A 20,581-nucleotide genomic window follows, 5' to 3' on the forward strand; every position below is an offset into this window, starting at 1 on the left:
TGAGAACAGTTTCTTAGCCCACTTATGATTACCACCACTCTTTTCTTCTCTTCATTCAACCAACTTTTGTTGAGGATCATCAGTGGAAATATAATGAATAAACAAAAGTGTATGTCCTCATAGAATTAATTAGAGAGGGTCACTAATCATTAAAAAATATATAGTGGCGGGCCCTCCCTGGTGGCACAGCGGGTTAAAGCACTGCACAAAGAAGCTTAAGCCACTTCCGCATGAGTTCGATTCCCGCCTGCCCCGGAGGTGACCACATGGCGTGGCAGACCTCTCCTGACCCGCCCGCTGCTCCCCTCAGCAGTGTACTGTGTGGATCTGCCAGTTCTGCTCCCTACTCTGTTCCTGGTGAATCCTCTCACCCTCTGCATCTCTGGCCTGTACCCCAGTTCTGTATGAATAAATAAATAAATCTTTAAAAAATATATATATATATAGTGGCGCAGCGGGTTGAAGCACTGCACTAAGAAGCTTGGGCCACTTCCTCATGATTTCGATCCCCGCCTGACCCTCCCGCTGCTCCCCTCAGCAGTGTACTTCGTAGATCTGCCTGTTCTATTCCCCGCTGTGTCTCTGGTGAAGCCTCTCACCGCCCCTGAGCCTCTGGCCTGTACCCCAGTTCTGTATGCACAAATAAATCTTTAAAAAATATATATATATATATATATATATATAGTGAATAAGTGTTATAAAAAATAAGAGGAATAGTGGTTATTTGAGGGTAAGGGTGGTTGAACTGAAGTTTTTAGACAGGGTGATCAGGAAAGACCTTTCTGAGACAGTGACATTTCTGTATAGATTTAAAGGAAATAAAGTAGTGAGCCTTGCAGACAGATAACTGGGGATAAAGAAGTGTGAAAACATCTGAAGTGGTAGTGTGCTGTGTGTTCAAGGAGCAAGGAGGCCATATGGCAGGACCTCATTAGTCAGAGAGATAATGCTAGCTGCAGATTTTTAGGGTATGGTGAGCCACTGTAAGAACTTTCCTCTAAGTAAGCAGCCACTAGGTTTTGAGCAGAGAAATGATTTCTAGTTTAATGGGGATGATTCTGTTGGCTCTGTGGGAATTGAAGAGTAGCAAAGGCAGGAACAACTGACCAGTAGGAGACTTGGAACATTAAATTATTTTCCTTCCTTCTCCCATCTATTCATCTGTATTTTTCTTACAAAAGATAACTGATTTTTTTTTTTTAGTAATGTTCTAAAGCAGGTACAGAAAACTGATAAACTAGTAGTGAATTTCTTCAGTAAGTAATTATATGTGGAGAATTAATCTGTGAATCAGCAATTAGACTCTTTATTTTTCTAATGATACTGTATTTGTTTTGCTTAATCTACTTTTTCTGTCCTAGTTGTTCTCTCAATCATGACATAAATGTTTAACTTGTTGCTGATGAAAGAAAACATGTTTATTGAACTCAGGTTAAAATAAGTGAATATATTGTAATTGTAATGTCCTCAAACTGACCTCACTAATTGTAGAAAAGAAATTAAACATCATTTACAAATGGTTTGCTTTGAGTCTTTCCCTTCATAAGAGTACTATGAAATTGTTACATTTTCTTTAAATAAAAAAGAAAATATGGCCCTCCCTGGTAGTGCAGTGGGTTAAAGCACAGCACTGAGAAGCTAAAGCCACTTCCACATAAGTTCCATTCCCGCCTGCCCTGGAGGTGACCACATGGCATGGAAGACCTCTCCTGACCCGCCCGCTGCTCCCCTCAGCAGTGTACTTTCTTAGTCAGCCTGTTCTGCTCCCCACTCTGTCTCTGGTGAATCCTCTCACCGCCCCTGAGCCTCTGGCCTGTACCCCAGTTCTGTATGTACAAATAAATAAATCTTTTAAAAAAAAAAGAAAAGAAAATATATCTGGGAAGTTATAAAATGATAGTGTGACATTTTGTCAAATGTAAGGTGCAGTTGATTATAATTTAAAAAAAACTGCTTATTGAGCTTAGTCATTATTTGAAAGGCATCCCTACTTCAGATATGTGAGAATGAAAAACATGAATCTAGAATTGATAAACTTAGAATAGCATATTAACTTTCAGTGAAATTTTTGTGTCATGTTAGGGATGATAATATTTTATTGGCTAACTTTCCCATCATTCATCTTAGTTTTTAAAAACAACTTAAGAAAAATCAGTGTGTCAAATAAAAAATCCTTTACTTCTGCTGTTTTCCATAGACTTAGGAAATGGGAAAGAACGACAAGAGATTTAAATTGCATATAGGATTGACTATAGAGAGGTACAATATCAGAATGAACACTTCAGCTGATATTTTTAACTTACTGTGAAATAGAAATTTAAAAATTCAGAATTTCACTGTCCGCATCCCGCTATGACCATATTTGTGATTCATGCACATTTTTCTGAGATCAATTCTAGAGCTCACTTATTAAAGGAATGAAAAAAACAAATGATAGATTGAATTAAAGCTGTTAAGGCAAAAAAGAAAAGCTGTAAAGGCAATGTGTGAGTAAACCACATGTTTTCATAAAGCATACAGGAGAAAATTTACAGAAGTGCTAAAAAATAAGGAAGTAGGGCCCTCGCCTGGTGGCATTATGTAGCTGTCCGCAGCCACTGCAGCATGAGTTCAATCCCTGGATGGAAGGTGACCCACATGTTGCAGCATCTCTTGTCCCACCTGCTGCTCCCTTCAGCAGTTTATTTCAGTTTGCCTGTTCTGTTCCCCACTCTTGTCTCTGTGAATCCTCTTAAAACCTCCCCCAACATCGCTGGCCTGTACCTCAGGTCTTGTGTGCATAAGTAAGTAAAATCTTTAAAAAAAAAAAAAAAGGAAGTAGATGGGCTTCCCTGGTACAAGGGGTTAAAGCACAGCACTATGAGGCTATCTTCAGTCACTGCAGCATGAGTTCCATCCCAGGCCAGGGAGGTGACTCACATGTCCTGACAGACCTCTCCTGCCCCTCCCACTGCTCTGCTCAACAGTGTATTTCAGTCAATCTACCTGTCTAAGACCCAAAGAGGTAAATATAAATTATAGGAATTTTTTTTATCAATAGAAGATAACAATAAAAATGTCAAGTATTGTATTATTAGGGGGGAAAAAAGGAAATACAACATATGTGGTATATAATAAGGAAATGGAACAGAGCAATAATTTAACACACTTATCTTTAGGAAGAATAGCTACTAGAAATTCTAAAAGTTGTATTTGCAAATTGATAGAGCAATAGTAACAAAAATATGCAAATAAGTGTATAATTATGAAATCTGGCAGAAAGTCTATATATTTTTAAAATAATATAGTAGTTTATTTTTACATCATTTTGTGCATTTTTTTCATCTTCAGTTGTAATCCCCGTGGGCTTCCCATCACCAAATCACCCATGTGCCATCACCATAGTCCAGTGCATTTGAAATTCTATATTTTTAACAAGCAAGCAGGTTAAATCTTGCAAATCACGTTTAGGAAATGTTAAAGTAGGCAATGAAAGCCAAAATAGAGAAGGCTAAGATTCTCAAAAAGTATGATGAATTTATTATCTTCTTTGGCTGCTAGAACAAATTATCACAAACTTTGTGGTTTAGTACAACAAATATTTATTATTCTCTCATAATTCCATAGGCTATAAGTCCAAAATCAGTATCACTCCCTCTGAGGCTCTAGAGAGGACAGGTAATTTGTCTCTTCCAGCTTTTGGTGACTGTCCAAAATGCTTGGTTTGTGACTTTATAACGATCTCTGCTTCTGTAGTGTCTTTGCCATCTCCCTTTGTTTTAATCTCCTTCTGCTTCCTCTTCTGAGGATACATGTAATTTGCATTCAGGGGTCATCCAGGAATCTCCCCAGTTTGAGGACCTTAATGATACCTGCAAAAAAAATTTTTAAAAAAAAAAATTTTTTTTTTTAAAGATTTATTTATTTATGCATACAGAACTGAGGTACAGGCCAGAGGTGCAGGGGCAGCCAGAGGCTTCACCAGAGACAGAGTGGGGAGCAGAACAGGCAGATCGAGGAAGTACACTGCTGAGGGGAGCAGCGGGCAGGAGAGGTCTGCCACGCCATGTGGTCACCTCCAGGGCAGGCGGGAATCGAACTCATGCAGAAGTGGCTCAAGCTTCTCAGTGCTGTGCTTTAACCCGCTGCGCCACCAGGGAGGGCCCGCAAAAATATTTTTTTTTCTGCTGTAGGGTAATATCCATAGGTTCTAGGAATTTGAATGTAAGGAAAGATAAAAAAGGAAACATGTTTTAAACTGAAAGTAAGGGATTGGAGAAGTATGAGCAGTCTTGATAAGACTAAGTAGAAACAAGAAAATCAAAGAACAAAATAGACTCTACTTTTTACAATATTGCTGAGGCATAGAGTTATTTGGAAATGAAAAAGAAAACATGTTATAATTTTATCAGGCAGTGGAGCACATGTAGTCTTGAGTACAATAACATTTTTAGACACTTTACATAGTTTATGTAAGTTTATGATATAAACTTTAAAATTTTTAATTAGATGAAAGTAATATAAGCTTATTCAAGTTAACAATAAAATTTCCATTAAAAGCTATCATAGATAATAGCACATAGTTTAAACTGATTAATTTCTTTTTCTTGAATCTGAAGTTGGAATTTATGCAATGGTATTTAATTTTTAAAAAGCATGTCTACTCATTCTGTAACCAGTAGTACAAAATGAAATAGTATGTTACTTTTTTCCATTATTAATAAAGTTAATCCTATTTGATGAGAAACTTCACAAAAATTCAAAAACTCATCTTCTAATCCTAATCACAGGATTTGTATTTAAAGGAAGCTATTCTTGTTTTTATAGAAGTAACACATGCATTTTATGGGAAATAGGGAGTATAAAGGAATATGTAAAGAAGATAATCCACAGGTATTCACATTTTGTTATACTTTTTTTAACTACTTTTTTATGCATATAAGAACTGGGGTACAGGCCTGAGGTGTAGGGGGTGAGAGGAGAGCAGCAGGCTGGTTAGGAAAGGTATGCCGCTCCGTGTTGGTCACCTCTCTGGCCAGAGATCAAACTTGTGCAGCAGTGGCTGCAGATAGCTTTGTAGTACTGCGCTTGAACCTGTTGCACCACCAGGGAGAACCCTTAGTATACTTCTTATAACATTTGTGCTTCTAGCACTTTTTTCCCACTTACATTATAAATGAAATTTGTAATGCTAATAACTAAGTGAGTTTCCTAATTAAAAGCTGGTGTTTATAACTAGAGAATTTGAAGGTGACAAGTTTTACTTTAAAGATATTTCGTATCTTTACAGCTGGCTAAAACTTTATTTTAAATTTTCATAGATTCGATCCTTTCAAAATCTCCAGTTGCCCAAATGTGTTATGTTTGTTTGTTTAAAGGGGGGAAATGGGGCCTTCCTGGTGGTGCAGGCATTAAAAATTTCAGTGCTATCAGGCTGGCCATCAGGCTGTCGCTAGCCCCTGAAGCTTCAGTTCCATCCCCTCCAGGGAGCTAACCACATGGCACAGCAAATCTGTCCTGTCTCGCCAGCTGCTCTCCTCAGTGTGTTTAAGTAGATCTGCCTGTTTTGCTCCCCACTCTATCTCTGGTGAATCCTTTCACCCCCTGCACCTCTGGCCTATACCCCAGTTCTTGTATATATAAGTAAAAAATAATCTTTTTAAAAAGGGAGGAGATGGATGAATTATAAGTAGAAAAGCGTCCTCATAGAGGACGAAATGGAAGGACAAAATAGGGAGCATATCCAACCTTTTGAATGTAACAAAACTTACAGAATAAATCATGATACTTAAATCATTCAGTAGTTATTGAGTATTTGCTACAGGTTAGCATTTTCCCTAGCACTTTACATATATGTAATATATATATATATATATATATATATATATATATATATATATATATATATATATATATATATATATATATTAAGATTTATTTATTTGTGCATACAGAATACAGAACTGGGGTACAGGCCGGAGGCTCAGGGGCGGCGAGAGGATTCACCAGAGACAGAGTGGGGAGCAGAACAGGCAGATGGACGAAGTACACTGCTGAGGGGAGCAGCAGGCGGGTCAGGAGAGATCTGCTGCGCCATGTGGTCACCTCTGGGGCAGGCGGGAATTGAACTCATGCAGAAGTGGCTTTAGCTTCTTAGTGCTGTGCTTTAACCCGCTGCTCCACCAGGGAAGGCCCTATATGTAATATATTTAACTTTTTAGTTTCATTGTATATTTCTAAATTAAAATGAGTAGTAGGGTTAAAATTATTTAACCAGTATTTCTTAATTTTAGAACACTTGAGCTTGAGGTGACTCAACCTTTTGTGTGAGATTGCATTGGATCATGGTTTGCACAATAACTCATAAAAAGCAAAGTATAAATGAATGATGTATAATGATAATTGGTTGAGATAACATACAGAGCAAAGCACTTGCCCCAAGATACATAGGTTAAATAAACTTGAGTATTTTTTTTAGATTTAAGGTTTAGATTTGTTTTGTCTGAATGAAAGACACTGAAGACTGAATTTATATAAAAGCACACAAAATTTTGTTAAGGCATTATTTTCTTTTTCCAGCTTAAAGCAATTAATGTAGATCTTCAAAGTGATGCTGCTCTGCAGGTGGACATCTCTGATGCTCTTAGTGAGAGAGATAAAGTAAAATTCACTGTTCACACAAAGGTAAGTGTGATTTTGTACTTGTATTATTTTAGTTATTTATTGTGCTAATGTTACACATGTAATAATACATTTATAAGAACTTTGGTTTTGAAGTAGAGACTATTATAGTTTAATAATATGTTGTTGAAACAAAAAAAATTTAGGAAATACACTTTTTAAAGAAAATACACTTTTTATGATTAACATTTAAAATTTTATGACAAAACCTAGACATAATGCAAATTTTCCTCTAGACTTTTATTAATATCTTTTTATGATTGTTATTTTCAATTTTGTTGTGTTTCAATTATTCATTTACTACCTACAAAATATATTTTCAGATTTCAGTTTTTAGGCACATTTTCATACAGCAGATCTATTTCCTTTGTTTCAGTAGTTGAATTTGATTTATATTAAAAGAATAACATCTAATTAACAGTAGAGTATAATATAAGAAAAGACTGTTAATTTATTTTCTCCCAGTTCCCAGGATTACTTTGTGATGTGTCAGGGTTTTCATAGTAAAGTTTTAAAACATTGAAAATCTTTCATATATTTTATAATAAACTATTTATTAAAAATTTTCTAGTGTAATTTGATTTTTATTCTAGAGAATCTCTATTTTTACAGAGTTCCTTGCCAAATTTTAAACAAAATGAGTTTTCTGTTGTTCGACAACATGAAGAGTTTATCTGGCTGCACGATTCCTTCGTTGAAAATGAAGACTATGCAGGTTACATTGTAAGTATTGAGGTTCTGTTTTAATCCTGTGTTCAGGGAGCTTTCTAGATTTTTTAAATTGCCAATTAAAAACATAATTGTCCTTTTGTCCTGAGTTGTCTTGTTTGGGACTATGGGGATATATTAATGCACCCTCCTTTAAATTTAAATTTTTCTGTTCATTAGAATTAAAATGGATGCCTTGACCTGAGTATTAATAAAGAACACGTTATAAACCACACTGGTTTTGAATTCCTAGGTAGACAGGTATTTAGAGTTGAAGACTTCATAAGAGGTTATCCAGTCTAAGAATCCAGTTCACAGCAGATGTTGTGACTCAACTGTTGGCCATACTCAGATTTCTGAAATCATCCTGACTCATTTATTTGTTGCTTTTTCTTTCTATAACTCAAGAGTTCAGTAGAAAACTGGCAGTGCATTTTGGTGATGGTGGTGTTTTGTTTTTTTTTACCATCACCAGTTTGTATAAAGACTACAATACGCAAATAGCCCTATGTAAGAAATGCATAGGACAAGGTATGGAGGTGGTGCAGAGCTTTCAGGCCACTGCCTGGCACACCACCTTCCACCCTGACAATATTTAATGTGTTCACCAACCCTAATTTTCCTCCCATCCTATTTCCATCTTCCTCCCCCTCTAATGGGATCACACTTTGTTACTACTCTCTCCTTCCATAAACTAAATATCCCTCAAGGACCAAGATCATGTCCTATTTTATTTTTATATTTCTATTGCTAAACATCACATCTGGAACATGGTAGATGCTATGTAAGCATTAATATGTATTGAACTATGCCTGATGTTGTATTTCTTTTCTTGTCTAACCATTTTCTTGTAGTGATTCTTATTTTAACTTTTCCTCTTACTTACCTTTTCTTCCTCTTACTTGCCCTCTTTACTTCCATCATTTCCTCTTAACAAAGACTGGATTGCTGTGTAGGAATTTATAGGTTAGAGTTTGGGCACTACTGTTTTAATACTGGAAAATGGTATTCTGCTTTAACTTTTCCATGATATAAAGTACCTTAAGGATCTTAACTTATAGGACTAATCAAGTTCTCTGTCCTGAATTGGGATATTCCTGAAGCCTACTTAATTCAAGATATTATTAGCTCTTAGTATTTCATGGTAGCAGTACTATAATTGCTGCAAGAAACGAAGTCTGTTAATTAGTGCTTTGGCTCTGTTATAGATCCCACCAGCACCACCAAGACCTGACTTTGATGCTTCAAGGGAAAAACTACAGAAGCTTGGAGAAGGAGAAGGGTCCATGACAAAGGAAGAATTCACGAAGATGAAACAGGAACTGGAAGCGTATGTGTTTTTGTTGCTTTCTTGCTTTTATTAATTGTGCTTGTTACAGTGCCCTTTTTTTGTGCTCTCTGATATCCCATCTCTTTATAATCATTTTCACCATAGTGACACTGTTGGATGATACAGGTTTAAGCCACACAAGCAGTATTAACGATCATGATCAGAGCCCACAGGAAAATTATAGAATAATTATATACACTGTAAAATTCTTTAATGTTTTATATAGATTCTTAAAATAAAAAATGGAGGATGCAAAGGTTTATTAAAAAATAGTAGAAAGGAAAAAATGATTTTTTTAAAGTAACATTTAATTTGTTTTTTATTTATGAGGCCGTAGTCATTACAACCTAGTTCTCTTTTGTTGATGTGTGTAATACCAAAACTTCTATTTCTCATAGGAATATGTGATGAGCAACTTTTGGCATATATTCTGTATTACTTTAAAAGAAATATGTGTGGAGAGGTTGTATATATTATTTTCCCCCTCCTTTTTTCTCTGCCTCTGGCCTCTGGCTGAAGGGAAAAGACTAGGAGCAAAGTAAAGAGAAAATAACTTTTAAATGCTTTTCATTAAATGATCGTTTAATATGGTTTCATATATATTGGAAATAAATCCTTATATTGTATTTGAATTTTAATGCATTTGCTGAAAATACAGAATCTTTCCCCTTTCATTAAACATTTGAAATAATTTGAGATTTGCTGTATATTGATTCTATGTATTTTGAAAGTTATACAAGGAAAGAATTTTCCTTGCATTATCATCACCTCCATTACTCTTTTTCTGGTCATTTCTCCCCTTCATGTATTTCTTTTTCTCATTTTCCACTTAGCTTCATTTTTTAAGCATATATTCACTCTGCTACTAAACTCCTCTTCAGAATGCTGAACTCTCTTGACAAGATAAATGAGCAAGTAGATCTTTGTCTACATAAAAGATGACAGATCTCTTACGAATTCTGTCAGTGCTGGTACAGCAGTAGTCTGATAGCTGATACATGTATACTTTTACAGTTTCTAAGACAGAAAACTGGAAATTAGCAGAGCACATCAGTATTGAAGAATCTGTGATTTTCCAGTGGCCCTGATCATGATTCTTTTGTGGTCTGGTTAGGGGTTGGATAACAGAGAACCTTGGGTTTATTCTACTGCTACCTCCATCCTCTGCATCCTTCTTTTTTGTCTTCACTGAATGACTACCCTCACAGAGATCAAACTTCTCCCAACATTGGTCCTGCTGGTTTGCTGGTATGTAAAACTTATCCTCCTTGCACGTAGTTGAAGCAAGAATATTGGGCCTTTCCTTGAGTGTTCCCTCCTGCCCCGAAACTGACATGTATTACTGTATGAGCTCTGCAATTCACTGATGAAATTAAAATATTTTAAACATAATTCTTAAATATAATGGCAAAAATTGGTCTCTTCATGGTGTGCTTCTTGTGTGGTTGGGTCATTAGATGAAAATAATTATTAATGTTGAATATAATGTTTATTGAGGTTTGGGTTTTGTTTTGTACAAAGGTGTTTAAAAGCAGTATTATCCAAAAATAGACTTTTTAAGGTTGTGCCAAATAATTTGTAGTATATACACTTTCTCTGGAGCTGAAAACAAATACCCCTATAGATGTTACCTTTAATACATCGATTTTTATAGGAAGAAGGGTTCATTAAACCTAAAAATATTAACATTTAAACGTAATAAATTGTATTAACTAGCATGAAGTCTTTTTCAGAGCTGGAATTTTTATATTTCATTAACAGTTCAACTAAAACCTTTGTTTACATGTATCTCTAATTTTGCATTTGGAATAATTCAGAGTATTCGTGGAAAAAATTTGCACATGATTTTCTAGTTGATGCAGTTTTTTAATTTTGTGTATTGTTTCTAGTGAATATTTGGCAATATTCAAGAAGACTGTTGCAATGCATGAAGTGTTCCTGTGTCGTGTGGCAGCACATCCTATTTTGAGAAAAGATTTAAATTTCCATGTCTTCTTGGAATATAATCAAGATGTGAGTATTGAATAGGCCAAGCAGTAATCAAGGTTTATTTTTAAATCACTGGAAAAGGCAGAGCATAGTTAGAAAAGTGTTATTTTTATTTTTAAATAAATTTTTAAAAATAAAGAACATACAATAGAATGTTTTTAAAGGTCTTTACTTAATATTTTTATTTATTATTATTTATTTTAAGATATGTATTTACTTACACATTGAGGAACTGGGGTGTAGGCCAGAGGTGCAGGGAGTGAGAGGATTCACCAGAGATAGAGTAGGGAGTAGAACAGATTTATCTACCGAAATACACTGCTAAGGGGAATAGTGGATGAGACAGGACCATGTGGGTAGCACCATGTGGGCTAGCTCCATGGCCAGGGATCAAACTCATGTTAGCAGCTGTTGATAAAGTGATAGCACTAAGACAGACTTTAACCCCTATGCCATAAGGGCAGCCCCTTTTAGTCTCTTTTTTGTGTGTTATTTATACTGTAAGTTGCTGATCCCCCAAAATGGACAAGAGATGATAACTTATTTGAGTTCAGAGTGAATAACTTGCAGGTAGTCACTTGATGATAGATTGTCTCTAATAAATGTCACATTTTAGGGATTCCAGAATTAACCTTCAGTTGCATTTATATTGTATAGTGATTTTTGATAGTATGGTAATGGAATTATCACATATGCTTATAAAATTTGACATTTCTAGACCTTGTTGTAGATCTGCTGAATCTGAATCTTTTGAAGTGAGATAAAATTCCTCTGAGTTACTGATAAGTATTATGAAATTACCATGTTAAAAAATAGGATCATTTTGAGATTGTCATTTTGCTATCACAGACTAAATAATGAAGGCACTGAATTGCATTTTTTTTTGTTTTGTTTTTTAAGAAAAACTAACTTAAATTTACCTTTCAGTTGAGTGTACGAGGAAAAAATAAAAAAGAAAAACTTGAAGATTTCTTTAAAAATATGGTTAAATCAGCAGATGGAGTAATTGTTTCAGGAGTAAAGGTAAGATTTTATATAATTAATAGATTGGTGTGAGATTTTCTTTCTTTAATTTAAAAAGGAAGATTGAGAGTCAGATGTGCAATTTATATTGGAGTAAAAGATGTTTGTACAGTAGAATTCTTAGGCCTGGAAAACTGGGCCTTTTGCCTTTGGTTCCACTCTTTAGAGAGCTCCCTTTGCTAAGGAGTGAGAGGCCTACAGGGGATTTGCACCCATCCCCCTTGCCGCCAAACCAGACCATGCTCCAGTTATCTAGCATCCCATATTGGCCTGCTGAAATCCCAAACCTTCTTCAGGTCTTGTGTGGCTTTCTTTACTGAGCTTATCCTCTAGCACCAGTTGCACTGGTGACCCATGAGCATCTGTGCATAGGGAAGGCTTAGGGGGAGGTCAGTGTGGAAGATGGAGTATCCTACATATGCGTGTAAGGTCTCTCGAGATGAGTTCCTCAGAGAGCTGCACAGTGTGGCAGTAAGGGGCTGCCTCTGTTTGTACAAAGTTAAGTATTTCCCTAAAGAACATCTAAGTTGTTCTTAATGATACTCTAAGAAAGGTATAGCAATTGAATTATCTGAAGACTCTTACCATTAAAAAAATATATATATATATAATTAAACATTATAAAAAATCAAACATTATCAAGCAAAAGCTAAGAAAGAAATAATGCTTTGCATCACTACCTGTTTTTAGAGATGTGTCTGCAACAAAACTTATGTGTGAAGTGCTATTTATTTGATTTTATGTTGATTTTTTTGGAGACAGGTCAGCTGATTCCTTGTCAGTGCATGTGCTGTGACTGCTTTATATTGGGGGCTCAATTTACCTTACTATTTTTATAATAATATATGACAATCAGTAGGACTATTAAGAATAATATTAATAATTAGTAAAGTAATAGCTCTCAAATACAGTTTTTGAACATTTAGTGTTGACAGCACATTTCCTCAGTTGTGCCTATAACCGCAAGTTTTTTTTCCCTCATTTTTACACTTAAGAAAACTGAATAGACTTCAAATGTATTTTGTTAGTACTGATGTGCTTCTTGCATTTTATTGATACAGGTTTCAAAAGTGTTAGGTGAAACTTATAAAACAGGTGATACTTCTAAAACAGTTGTTGTTTCAGAAGGGGAAAAAGTATTGTTAGTGATTTTTACTTTATTGTTTATTTATCTTTGCTCCAGAAAAAGATTGTAGGCATTGTTTAATATGGTAATTGTTCCCAGAAAGCTAGTTTCACCACATTTCCCAAAGCAGTCAGAAAGCCCTAATGACTAAGGCCCAACAGCCTTCAGGTTTGGCCTGTAGACTGTGTAATAATAGGTCAAGAGAAATTGATCAGTCTCCTTTACATAATATATTTGTTGAAGAGGCAAGAACCTCTAGTAAGAACATGTTTTAGAGTTCAGCATGTGAAATGAACCATATGGAGTGCTCTGAGCCTTCAGCTACAAAACCATGGGAGACTTCTTACTTAATAAGTAGAAATACATGCCCATTAGAAAGTCTGATCTTGGTGAAATCAGTGTAACAACTAATTATGAGAGGATAGCTATGCTGTTTTACTGATAATCTTTTTTTTATTATAGTTATAAAGTAACTTACAATTGGACTAAAGCAAATAAATGTAAGAAATTCATATTTTCTTTTGATCCCATAGGATGTAGATGATTTCTTTGAGCATGAACGAACATTCCTTTTAGAATATCATAACCGAGTTAAGGATGCATCTGCTAAATCTGATAGGATGACAAGATCCCACAAAAGTAAGCTTTTTCTCTGCCTAATGCTTACATTTTGAAAAATGGAATAATTACAAAGTTATGTTATTTATAGTTTGTAAAAGTCTTAATATAGAGCAGGGATTCTCAAACTGTGGTCTATGAAAACTTGGCCCAATTCCTTTTAGCAAGTCTATTATGTCAAAACTGTTTTCATACAGAGGGGATAGTGTGACATTGTCATGGCACTGGAACTTCAGTGAGCTTGCTTCCCAATAGTTAAAGACATGTGTGAGGAGATTGCTGACCATATTAGTGAATGTAGTTTTTGTGATAATTACTTGCTGAATTATGTCTGCATTTAGAAGAGCTGCATAATTCGTTGAACCAGTATTTTCTATATGATCAAATGCATGATGTTACAGAATCATCATAAATGTAAAAGATCCTTCAAACTGCAAGCTAAATGAGGTATAATTGATAATAATAAACTATAATTTTCAAGATAAACCATTTGATAAGTTTAGACAAAATGTGTGAAATAATATAGTCAAGATAATGACCTATCACCACCAAATTTCCTGTGGCCCTTTGTAATCCCTCCCTTCCACCATTATCACTGTATTTCTTTCTCTGTAGGTTAGTTTTCAATTTCTAGAATGTTATATAAATGGAGCATATAATATATATTCTTTATTACCTGGCTTTGAAACTCAAAATTTTCTGAAGCCTACCAGTGTTGTTGTATGTGTCCATTAATTCCTTTTGTTACTGAGTGGTAGTAATTGTATGGTGAACATTTGGGTTGTTGGCTAGCTTTTGACTGTTACTAATAAAGGTGACATGCACCAGCTATACATAATCCTTTGTGTAGACATATGCTTTCATTTCTCTTGGCAATACCTGGAATATTGGTTTAAGTATACTACTGTTGTAGGTATATATTTAACTTTATAAAAATCTGCCTAGTTTTTTTTCCAAAATAGTCATGTCATTCTTACCAGCTATACATTAGTTCCAGTTTTTCCACTTTCTTGCCAACATGAATTGTCCATTTTTCATTTTAGCCAATATAGTAGGTCACTCACTAATGGCGTCTCAGTGTGGTTTTAGCTATATTTTCCAAATGACTAATGAGGCTGGAAATCTTTTCTTGTCTAAATCTTCCAAATGTATTCTCTCTTGATCAAAGTTTTGGACCACCTAGGTTCTTTACATTTTCATTAGATTTTAGCATTAGCTTGTCACTTTCTACAAAAATGCCTACTGGGTTTTGTTTGTTTTAAGATTATTTATGCATACAAGAACTGGGGTACAGGCCAGAGATGCAGGGGATGAGAGGATTCACCAAAGACAGAGAGGGGAGCAGAACAGGTGGTTTGGGTGAAATACACTGCTAAGGGAGCAGTGGGCAGGACAGGAGAGGTCTGCTGAGCCATGTGGGTCATCTCCCTGGCCGGGATCGAATTCATGCTGCAGTGGTTGTAGATAGCCTCGTAGTTCTGCACTCCAACACCTTGTGCCACCAGGGAAGCCTCCCACTGGGGTTTTAATTAGGGGATTGTGTAGAATCTGTAGTTAAATTTGGGAAAGATTAATTGAACAGTATTGATTCTTCTAATAGATAAATATGTATCTAGTGTATCTAGTTGGTTAGATCTGTAAAATTTTCTCAGCAGTGTGTTTTATAGATTCCATTGGATAGGTCTTATATATCTTTAATTATAGTGATTTCTGATTATAAGTGATACAGTAGTAAATTTTGTGATTTTTACTTTTCAGCATTCAATTCTATGCCTATACAGAGAAATAGTATATTTTCAATGTTTTTTTTTTTTTAATTTTACTTATTTATGCATACAGAATTGGGGTATAGGCCAGAGGTGCAGGGACAGTGAGGACAGTGAGAGGATTCACCAGAGACAGAGGGGGGAACAGAACAGGGTGGTCAATGAAGTACACTGCTGAGGGGAACAGCAGTGAGACTAAAGATGTCTGTTGCACCATGTGGATCACCTCCAGGGTCTGGGACTGAACTTGCACTGAAGTGGTTTAGGCTAGCTGGCAGTGCTGTGTCCCAACCCGTTGCGCCACCATGGAGGGTCTCAATGTTGATCTTAAATCTTGCAACCTTACTAAATAAACTCACTTTATTCTGGTAACTACTTTGTATGTTCCTTAGGATTTTCTGTGTGATGATTGATTGCTAATAAAAAGTTATATTTCTGGGCCTTCCCTGGTGATGCAAAAGATTAAAGTGCAGCAGTAAGAAGCTAGCTACAGCCTCTTCAGTGCAAGTTTGATCCCCCGCCAAGGAGATGACCCACATGGCACAGCAGACCTCTTGCTATCTCCTCCACTGCTCCCCTCAGCAGTGTATTTTGTCATTCTGCCTTTTCTGCTCCCCACTCTGTCTCTGATGGGTCCTCTTACCGCCCCTATACCTCTGGCCTGTACCCCAGTTCTGTATGCATAAATAAATAATTTTTTTTTAAAGTTTTGGTTCTTACTTAGACTTTTCCCCTGCCCCATTGTTAAATGTAGATTTTTTTCTTAGATGCCTTATATGAGGTTGAGAAAGTTACTTTAAATTCCTAGTCTTCTGAGGTTTTCTTTTTTTTTTTTTTTAAGATTCATTTTACTTCTTCATGCAACTGAGGTATAGACCAGAGGTGCAGGAAATGAGAGGATTCACCAGAAGCAGAGTGGGAAACAATAAATGGATCTACTGAAATACACTGCTGAGAGGCAGTGGGCGAGACAGGAGAAGTCTATTGTGCCATGTGGGTTAGCACCCTGGCTGGGGATTGAACTCATGCTGTAGTGGCTGCTGATACCTTGATAGTGCTGAGACTTAACCCCTTGTATCACCAGGGAGGCCCTGCAAAGACAACTTTTTCCTGAATATGCTTCCAATTTATTTTCCTATCTTTCAACTCTGACCTCTTACCACTGTACTCTGCAGTGCCACAGTCCCATGAGACTCTGAAAACACTGTGTTCTTTTATGTCGTCTTAGTAAATATTCACATCCCACAAGTTCCTATTCATTCTGAGATGTTTGTAAGTCCTTCCTAGAATTAACTGAGTGGAGTCATTTGTTCCCCCTGTTCCCAAAATAGCTTGTAACTACTTTTGATAAAATCATCATCATGATGTAGGTAGTATAGTTGTTTGTGTCATTCCCTTTACTGTAGACTTGGGGTATGGTTATATATTCATTATTTGACAGAAAGGTTTCTATAAGTATTTCTGAATCAATGAATAAATATATCAAATTTTTTTTTGTAGGTGCTGCAGATGATTACAATAGAATTGGTTCTTCATTATATGCTTTAGGAACTCAGGATTCCACAGATATATGCAAGTAAGAATTCTAGCTTAAAACTTTAAATATAGCAACTCTGCCTGCCTGGTTTATGCAGGCATTTCTCTTTTCTTTCTTTACCTTTCCTTAATAAAATTTCCTTATAGATAGATAGATCTTTAAAAAATGCCCTATTTAAAAATATAAATAAAATTTTTAAAATACAAATGAAACAAAATATTATTGGCGGCCTGGACACATACCAGTACTTATGACCCATTATGCATTTTGGAAGTGTTTTTGTCAAAACACTTTGATAATGAGGAGCGTCTTTATAAACTTAGTCCAGTGTCATTTTTTTCTCCCACTTTTCTTTTAGACAAGAGAAATAAAAATGGACTCATATAATTTTAACATTTACAAAATTTTATTTAGTGAAAATGTGCTTGTTTGTATGTTGGGCAGGAGGAGAGACAATTTTTGTCAAAATTCTTAGGTTTTAATAAGTTTATCATAGATAAGATGCTATTTTACAATTACTGTATATGTGTATGTAGACATTTCATTGAGGCTAAATTGACTTAAAATAAATGTTAAACTTTTAAAAAAAAATTCATTGACACTTTTAAAAAAGGCTTATTCTAGTCTTTATTGTTTAGTTAGTCTTAGGACTTTTAGCAGTCCTACGGTGGGTGACTGGTTGGGAAAATGTGCATGTTAGTATAGGAAAAAGTCATTTGGAAGTTTGGTTACACTGCTGTCTTATTTACTTTATCCTGGTTTTCCTCTTTAAATCAAATGAAGTGAATTTTAATTGCCCCTGTAATATTGTTTAAATCTTGCTGTTCATTGAAAAGTAATTCAAACATGTTTTTAAAAACATTTTAAGTTAGAAAACTAAAACGTCCATTGCTTTCGCCAAATCACATCCCTGAGTTTTTTTCTGGTCTCAGTAAAAATCTATGTTCCAACTTTTTCTGCAAAGCAAGATACCATAGTTTATACTAGCCAACATGCTACTTTCCCAGAGTAAGTTCTTAAATTTTTGTTAGGAAAATAAGTCAGCCTTGCCATGTGCTTTTTGACATAAACCTGTTAAAGCAGATTCTCTTCAGTCAAGCCAAGTTCACAGAATTATAACTTTGCTCTCAATATTTTTTTTCCTAAGCCAAATAAAATGTCATCTTTAATGACATTTTACAAACTATCCTTTAATAGTCTGGCATTGTTTGGGGTTTTTTACTTGGTGGCAATGGTAGAGAGATAGTTAAAAGTGAAGTACAATTTTGAGATAGAAAATAGTTATTTCTCTTGTTTCTCAAAACCAAGCAACTCTAATTTGTACATGTTTAAAGTAGAACTCTGAGGTAACATTAACAGCTGTTCCAATCTCAGTGTTATCCTTTTAAGTCAGCCTTTTGTCTCTTTGGAATTGAGTGTTAAATACTTACTACTAATTTTGAAGCTATAGGCTAAAGAATGCCAAATAATTTTAAGTTTAGTGTAGACCTAGATTGTCATCTTGAAACAAGATTTTCTGTAACAATAGATTTCAATTTATGTTACAAGAGTAGAAGAACAGATTGTTGGGGTAAAATGAAGTATGCATTGAACAAAACAAATAGTACTGTAGTAAGAAAGGAATATTCATTGTTAGTATGGTTTGGGGGCATATTCTATGAATATTTAAAATGGAAACATTTCAGAGGTAGCTTCTGATGGGTTATTTTTCCTTTCCAGGTTTTTTCTCAAAGTTTCAGAACTGTTTGATAAAACAAGAGTAAGTACTATTTAACCTTTGAGGGATTTCTAAATCTGCATATAATAGTATTAACTTGTTGCTTGATTTATTAAGGAAGATGAGCTATCCTTCAGAAGGATAAAGAGATTTAGATTTGAAAATCTGAAATATTTCCAGAAATTTCATTATTTCTATAAAAGTTCATGTTCTTAAAAAAAAAAGTTCATGTTCTTGATCAGAAAACATTATGGAGACTGCATTTATTTGTATGAAGAACAATCCTTTTGGGGGCTTTGTAAACTTAAAAGATAGTTTTAGATTCATTATTGCTTTATTGAGACTTTTTTTTTTTTAGATTTATTTATTTATGCTTACAGAACTGGGGTACAGGCCAGAGGTGCAGGGATGGTGAGAGGATTCATCAGAGACAAGAGTGGGGAGCAGAAAAGGCAGATATACTGAAATACACTGCTGAGGGGAGCAGTGGTTGGGTCAGGAGAGGCCTGCCACGCCTTGCTGGTCAGCTCCTTGGCACGGGATTGAACTTGTGCTGCAGTGGCTTCGGAGAGTTTCATAATGCGGTGCTTTAACCCGTTGTGCCACCAGGGTGAGCCTGAGACTTGTTTCTGATCCTGGAATGGCTATCTGGTCACATTCTGATACAGTTGGTAGGCGGAGAAAATCCCCACACAAGCAGCAATTCTCCAGACATCACCTAGGTATCCCACTATTTAACTCAGTTCTGACAGTCTACCTGGAAATAGTATGAAACCTCACAGATAAAAGACTCAGTCTTCCAAGACCTTAATCCACCCCAAAAACCAGTCCCAAGCCCAGGAAATCCTAGGATTTCCTCCTCAAGTTTAGTTAAATTGCTACAGCTGCTCAGATAAATATTTTATTTAATAGATCACTGATTTATTGTAAAAGTACATTACTCAGGAACAGCCAGGTGGAAGAGACATTGCATAGGGCAGTGATACTTGCCCTATCAGAGCCCTGTGCAAGCCTCCATGTTCTTTCCAGGAACATTACTATCCCAGGACCTCTGTGCATTCACTTAAATCCAGAAGCTTTGTTAACATGTTCCTTTTGGATTTTTTATGGAGACTTTACTACATAGAAATGAATGAATAATTGGCCATTAACAGTTGAACTCAGTGACCTGCCCCTCTTCTCTTTCACCTCAGGGTTAGAGATAAGACATGGTTGGTTCTCCTAGTAACTGTCCATACTTAGTTTCTTCCAAGAATTACCTCATTCATAACAAAACAAAAATACCTTTATTGTGATCAATACTTAAGAAGTTCCAAGGGTTTCGGGAGCTGTGAGCCAGGGATTATGGCTGGAAACAAATATATATAAGATATTTTGATCATCTGAATGACCAAAATATATTTTTCTTATAATCACAATATCTCAATCCCCCCATGACACACTGGTTTAAAAATGAGTTGTATCAGTATGAGGCAGGTATACTGCAGAAAGATTTTATTCATAGTAGCAATTATTTGATATTGACATAGTTTTGTTTTTCAAGGATCTGTCCTATATAATGATTTAACATTTTTAAGTTGATAGAATAGTGAAAATACTTGTAAGCTGTTTAGTGGTACTTAGCTAAGAGTGTTACTGGCTCCATTGTAGAACATGTCAGTTAAGTGATATGTAGTGGAGATAAGTAAAGGAAAAGGATATACTAATCCCTCAGAAAGGAAGAAGTCTTTAAATACATAAGTGTTATTATACGGGGATCTATGATAGCCCTTTTTTTTTTCTGCCTTTGATACCAGTGAGCACTTTCTGAGAAGATATAGTTGTTTTTTTTTTTTTAAGATTTATGTATTTATGCATGTAAGACCTGGGGTACTGGCCAGAGGTGCAGGAGCAGTGAGAGGATTCACTAGAGGCATGTCCGTGAAGTACACTCCTGAGGGGAGCAGTGGGCAGGTCGAAGAGGTCTGCCGCACTATGTAGGGGATCAAACTTAACTCATGCTGCAGTGAGTTTCACAGTGCTTTGCTTTAACCCGTTGTGCCACCAGGGATCCCTATTCTTCTGCTGCAAATGCACAAAAAGGAACTACATCTGGGCTTCCCTGGCG

General features: G+C 35.6%; 1 protein-coding gene across 1 annotated transcript in view; it reads left to right on the forward strand.

The window, feature by feature from the left end:
• Positions 1-20,581, forward strand: part of SNX6 (sorting nexin 6) — a 42,313-nt gene that overhangs the window by 8,061 nt on the left and 13,671 nt on the right. The window contains exons 3-10 of the mRNA XM_004681947.2: positions 6,559-6,663; positions 7,273-7,383; positions 8,577-8,698; positions 10,588-10,711; positions 11,615-11,710; positions 13,370-13,475; positions 16,721-16,796; positions 18,477-18,516. Coding sequence (XP_004682004.1) covers positions 6,559-6,663; positions 7,273-7,383; positions 8,577-8,698; positions 10,588-10,711; positions 11,615-11,710; positions 13,370-13,475; positions 16,721-16,796; positions 18,477-18,516 — 780 coding nt within the window. The remainder of the gene's footprint in view (positions 1-6,558; positions 6,664-7,272; positions 7,384-8,576; positions 8,699-10,587; positions 10,712-11,614; positions 11,711-13,369; positions 13,476-16,720; positions 16,797-18,476; positions 18,517-20,581) is intronic.

This window comes from Condylura cristata, unplaced genomic scaffold (assembly GCF_000260355.1).
Source record: "Condylura cristata isolate star-nosed mole 26May11 unplaced genomic scaffold, ConCri1.0 scaffold00013, whole genome shotgun sequence".
Lineage (NCBI taxonomy): Eukaryota > Metazoa > Chordata > Mammalia > Eulipotyphla > Talpidae > Condylura > Condylura cristata.